The following is a 6,272-nucleotide window of genomic DNA, read 5'->3' on the forward strand; positions in this document are numbered from 1 at the left end:
ATAAACACCCAGAAACTATTTATTCTGGAAATAGAAGTCCACACATCTTAAGTAGTTAAAGTTTAAAAGATCAGTTGGGCTGAAACAAAGAAGCAGCTGATATTAGAGAATATGCTACATGAAGTCTGAATTAAAGTAATAGCAACAACAACAACAACACAGAGTTGGAAGGGACCTTGGAGGTCTTCTAGTCCAACCCCCTGCTTAGGCAGGAAACCCTACAATACTTCAGACAGATGGTTATCCAACATCTGCTTAAAAACTTCCAGTGTTGGGGCATTCACAACTTCTGGAGGCAAGTCGTTCCACTGATCAACCATTCTGTCAGGAAATTTCTCCTTAGTTCTAAGTTACTTCTCTCCTTGTTTAATTTCCACCCATTCTTTTTGTTCTACCATCAGGTGCTTTGGAAAATAGTTTGACTCCTTCATCATTGTGGCAGCCCTGAGATACTGGAACACTGCTATCATGTCTCCCCTGGTCCTTCTTTTTATTAAACTAGCCGTGCTCAGTTCCTGCAACTATTCTTCATTATGTTTTAGCCTCCAGTCCCCTAATCATCTTTGCTGTTTTTCTCTGCACTTTTTCTAGAGTCTCAATATCCTTTTTGCATCGTGGTGACCAAAACTGAATGCAGCATTCCAAGTGTGGCCTTGCCAAGTGGTATTAACACTTCACGTGATCTTGATTCTATTCCTCTGTTAATGCAGCCTAGAACTGTGTTGGCTTTTTTTGCAGCTGCTGCATACTGCTGGCTCATGTTTAAATGGTTGTCCACTAGGACTCCAAGATCCCTCTCACAGTTACTACTGTTGAGCAATGTACCACATATACTGTAGCTGTGCATTTTGTTTTTCTTGCCTAAATGTAGAACCTTACTTTTTTCACCATTGAATTTCATTTTGTTAGCTAGCACCCATTGTTCAAGTTTGTCAAGATCCTTCTGTATTTTTGCGCCTATCTTCTGGAGTGTTGGCTATTCCTGCCAGTTTGGTGTTATCTGCAAACTTGATGAGTTCCCCATCGATCCCCTCATCCAAATCATTGATGAAGAGGTTGAAGAACACTGGGCCTAAAACAGAACCTTGGGGTACTCCACTGCATACATCCCTCCATGTAGATGTAGTTCCATTGAGCACGTTGAGTGTGGTTAGTTAACCAATTTTGAATCCATCTGGAGGTGTTGCAGTCCATCCCACATTTTTGTGGTTAATTCAGTAGTAGGTTATGGTCTACTTTGTCAAACCCCTTACTGAAGTCCAAGCAAACCACATCGACAGCATTCCCCTGGTCCACTAATTTTGTCACTTTGTCAAAGAATGCTATAAGATTAGTCTGGCATGATCTGTTTTTGACAAACCCATGTAGGCTTTTGGTTATTACTTTGTTTGCTTCTAGGTGTTCGTTGACTCATTGCTTGATTATCTTTTCACTAAATACATTCATACATTTCACTAAATACATTCCTATATAGTTAACAATTTTGAAGTTTAGTTAAAATTTCAATTTCGTGACATTTTTTGAAGAAGTCCTTGGGGATACATCTAATGTTTTAAAAGCCTGGGCCTCGATTAATGAAAATCTGCCAAGTAAGTAATAGACAGGAGAAGTGTGAGGATGCTCCTTCCTCATGTGTAAGCAGAGTATAGATGTACAATAAAGGGAGGGAAGAATTTAAAAACCCTGCTGTTCTGTTCGGGTAGTATGTGACCCGAAGCCAAGTTTGAGTCCCTGTAAAAAAATTTCCCTGCATATCTGAAACTTGAAATTTCATGACTGTTCATCATTTCAGGAGTTCTCTCTATGAGAATTTTTTTTGGGGGGGTGGGGGGCTTAGTTTTTGCTGGGCAAAAAAAGTTACAAATCTTCTGTTCCCGGGTCACCCTGACCCGGACCGAAAACTCTTCATTTGCAGTGCTTATGTTTGGTCTTTTTGAAAGCTTTTTTCACTTGGAAAGTAGTCTGAACATTTCTGCACACATTGGAATGAAAATGGAACTGAAAAAATTAATCCTTGTTGGTTTATTTTGCACATAAATGTGCCTCCCCCCCGTTTTTGTGAAATGTTTTTCAATTTATGGATAGTTTTGCTTGCAAAATGCATTCTATTTTACTGAAGTTGGTGTGGGATTGGTAGCTTGAACATTTCTGAATATAAGAAAAATATAAAGGAACTGAAAAAAATGATTCTTACTGGTTTTTTAACATCAGAAATAAGCCCCCCCCCCTCGGCTGCTTGCAACCATTTTCACTTTTTATTTTTTTATGCTCCAAATCCAAAATATTCTTTAAAATCTTAGGCATTCATTTACTCAATTTAACAATGCTGATCATCAAAAAAATATTTGTGGGGGTGGGGAAAAAAACGTTTAGTCTGTTCGGGTCATATAGACCCGGACCAAAATGATTTTTTTTAGGTACTTGAATTTGGTCTTTTAGAAAACTTTTTCAACTGGAAAACTAGTTTGAACATTTATGAACATAATGATATGAAAATTGAACTGGAAAAATTGAGACTTATATTTCTATTTTGATCAAAAAGCCCCTCCCCCATCCTTTCTGAATTTCGTGTCAATTTATATTTTTTAAGGCTACAAATCCCTAAGGAATTTCCCCCCAAAAGGTTTGATATACTAAATTGAACAATCCTGAACATAAGAAAAATATAAATAAACTGAAAAAAATGGTTCTTATTGGTTTATTTTTGCCACAAAAGGGCCACCCCCCTCGGCCTTGCTGTGTGCCATTATTGTCACTTGTTATACATATTTGGCTAGAAATATTTGGAATATCCTTTTGAAAATCAACCACATTGTAGCCAGAGAACTAATTTTATGAAAGAAATCCATTTTACTAAAAAAAAGTATGTAAGTTTGAAATTAACAGCATATTTTTTATATAAATTGAAATAACTTTATGTGCAAAAGAAACCAATATGCATCAATTTTTCCAGTTCAATTTTCATATCATTATGTTCAGAAATGTTCAAGCTACAAATCCCACACCAACTTCAGTAAAATAGAATGCATTTTGCAAGCAAAACCATCCATAAATTGAAAAACATTTAACAAAAACGGGGGGGGGGGGAGGCACATTTATGTGCAAAATAAACCAATAAGGATTAATTTTTTCAGTTCAATTTTCATTCCATTGTGTGCAGAAATGTTCAAACTTGTTTCCAGGTGAAAAAAGCTTTCAAAAATACCAAATATAAGTACCGTACCTAAAATGATCAATTTGCAGTCCGGGTCAAATAGACCCGGGAACATAAGATTGGGGATTTTTTCTAAACAGAACAGCAGGGTAAGAGGAAAAGAATGATTCAAGGAACCTGACAAACCCTCATTTTTCCATCCCTCCTCAATACACTTTTCTTTCAGTTTTGATATCCAGCAGAGAAGTGACTGGGGAAGAGACATCGCTATGATTTAAGCACAACCCAACAACGTCTTTATCGTTATAGATTTCTATGGAACGCCAGCGAAAGGTTATGTTTGAAATAGACTCCCAGCATTGAGATGATCACCTGTAGAGCTTTTACTGTGCAGGAAATATTGGGCAGCACTGTATATATCACAAACCGTTTAATATTTGGAGTATATGAAATGTGTAATTTTCAATGATTTGAGTCCTAAATATTGTGAAATAGCATTGTTCTGACTAAATTGGTGTGTCTGAACTCAAGATTGTTAAGTTCTAAGGGACCTATCATGGTCCTGAAATATGGTTAGGGCAGTTTCCATATTTAAAGCACAATTTATTTGAAATTTCAAGCTCAAAATGGAAAAAAATGCACATTTAAAATTATGAAGAGATAAATCTCTTGATAAAAAGCAGCAACTGCCCCAAAACAATTTTAAGTATTTGATGAAAAATGAAAGTCGTCTACACTTGCATAAAGCATAATTTAACTGAGACATGAAACATCTTGCAATCATTAGTAATAATGTTCATTTTCACAATAACCATAAGCTCATAGGCTTGGAATTGAAACAAGTAGCAAACAGGTAGAAGTAAGAACAGGAGTATTACACCAAAAATGGAACTATCGCTGAAAATTTAGATGTTTTAAAAATGCTAGTCCTGCTGTCCATGATAATTCTGAAATTTATTTCTATGTCCTAGCTCCTTAGTTGTTTATTAGATATTAATCCCACTGTTATTACTTTATAAGTAACGCAAGGCAGCAAACATACATAGTACTCCTTCCTCCTCTTATTTTTCCCGCAACAATCCTAGGAAGTAGTTGAGTTGAGAGAGAGAGATTGTCTCAAGTCACCAGCTGCCTTTCATTCCTAAAGCGGAACTAGAATTCACAGTCTCCTGACTTCTAGCCTCTTGCCTTAATCATTACACCAAATTACCATCCATTCTCTGAGCAGTTTTTGTTCGATCCTTGACTATCATATATATCACCCACATTTCCCTCTATCCATGGTTAAAAAATTAAGGTTGTACTTTTGGTTTTTTCTTCTTCTACAGTACTTGGATTCCTTTTCTGGTTGGTAGAAGAGGGTATCTAATAACATTTGAATCCCCAAAGAAGCAGACGAAAAACATTTATCTCCTTTGTATCCAGTTCTCTAATGAGGCCTATCTTATCCTGGGCAACCTGCAAACCAATACAACTGCTGAAACATTATAAACCATGTGTAAATTGTTCAGTAACGGACAAATGATACAATGATAGTTGCCATTAGCTACAATCAGCTTTAGGAGATGTAACAGGCCAGTTCTTTAAGTACAAAGGAGGACAAATCATCAATTCTGGAATCTCTAACTGAAGGTTCATGCCTTCAAAATACTACCTTATTCTCTCTAGCGCTCAATCTAAATCCCAGGAACGAAGTGTAAGTTACATTTGTCAAGAAAGAACTTGTAAGCAGGGAAGTTAAACCTGCTGGTTCTCTACACTTTTAACAGATCTGAGAAGTGCTCCTTTAGGAATCTATGGAGATTGTCAATCATCCAGGTCATGGTTGTCCCAAAGGTGCTTTTTCTGTATCAGAGATTATATTTAGGGGACACCTCTTTGGACTCCTATACCTAGAACAAATACTCTCTCCAATCAACAGTGTGTCATAATACCTTCATGAAAAAAATGATAAGGGATATGGGGTTTTTTTGGTTCCTGGTTAAAAGACCCAATAAAATGCTGAGTTCCTTAACATTCAGATCCGAATAGATTGTTGAATGGAGGAACCTCAGAGCTGCTGACCAAGCAAGCTATCTTAGCTGCCATTCAGAAGTTGAGCTTTTAATTCTAGCGGTGCTTTGCTCTGCCCCTTAAAAAATATTTTAAAAATCCCCTAGAAACCTCGATTCCCCCCTTACAACTCCAGAATCCAGTATGAGATCCTTACCCCATGATGACCAACGAAGACGTGCCGTCGAGCGTTGCTTAGCAGATCGATTATTAAAAGGATTTTTTTTTCTCTTCCCCCCACGTTTCCTTAACGCTGCGAGCTGCACCCCGGCCAGTTATACAGTATCAATCCCGACAGGTCCCTTTCCAGCCGATTTTCTGCCTTTCCAGGTGATCTTAACGCGCCTTCTTCGGGCCGGATTTTTAAACACAGAAGTCTACAGGCATTTGGGGAATGTGGAATGGTTTTTTTTTTCCGGAGGGGCGGAGAGGGGAGGTGGAGGAATCGCAACCCTTCCGAGGAGGGAGGAGAACCGACCTAGGGCATCAACACGGAGAGACCCTCCCCATAATAGCCTCCCAGAGCCCGTCTTCTTTCAAGCGAGCCCCTCTGCCCGACAAGGGGTCCAGGGAGAGCTCCAGCTCCCTGGCAGGAGGCGGCGGCGGAGAAGGAGGAGGTAGTAGCAGAGGCAGGCGGCAGCACCAAGCCGATCCTCCTTCTGCGGGGAGAAGGGGAGGCACTCGACCGCCTCTAGCAGGAGGATTAAAAAAATAAAAATAAAATTAAATAGATATATACATATATATCTCCACGGCAGCGCGGATGCCGAAAGCAGTTTATTGAAATGCACGAGAACCACCAGCGCCCGGATCGCGGTCCGCCTCAGGTAGAGAGAGCAGCAGGCTCGTGGGGCTTGCGGTGTGCGCAGCGCTCCGCGCCGCCCTTCCTTCTAACACCCCCGTCGATGGCAGCGGCAGCGAGAGCATGGGGGGTGTCGCTTCATTTTTCCAAGCGGTAGTAGCAGCAGCGGCGGCAGCCGGCGGAAGACCCCTGGCCGGCGCTGACATCGGTAGGCTCCGGTTGACCGGGAGGAGCTGAGGCAGGGCACGGGCCACGCATCCCCCC

The 6,272-nt window shown here is 39.9% G+C and overlaps 1 protein-coding gene across 1 annotated transcript in view; it reads right to left on the reverse strand.

Annotated features, from left to right (window-relative positions):
• The window catches only part of HOMER1 (homer scaffold protein 1), a 100,462-nt gene extending 94,460 nt beyond the window's left edge, over window positions 1-6,002 (reverse strand). The window contains exon 1 of the mRNA XM_070743227.1: window positions 5,364-6,002. Coding sequence (XP_070599328.1) covers window positions 5,364-5,368 — 5 coding nt within the window. The 5' untranslated portion in view covers window positions 5,369-6,002. The remainder of the gene's footprint in view (window positions 1-5,363) is intronic.
• Between the last annotated feature and the right edge of the window lie 270 nt (window positions 6,003-6,272).

Source organism: Erythrolamprus reginae, chromosome 2 (genome assembly GCF_031021105.1).
Source record: "Erythrolamprus reginae isolate rEryReg1 chromosome 2, rEryReg1.hap1, whole genome shotgun sequence".
NCBI classification, from domain to species: Eukaryota; Metazoa; Chordata; class Lepidosauria; order Squamata; family Dipsadidae; genus Erythrolamprus; species Erythrolamprus reginae.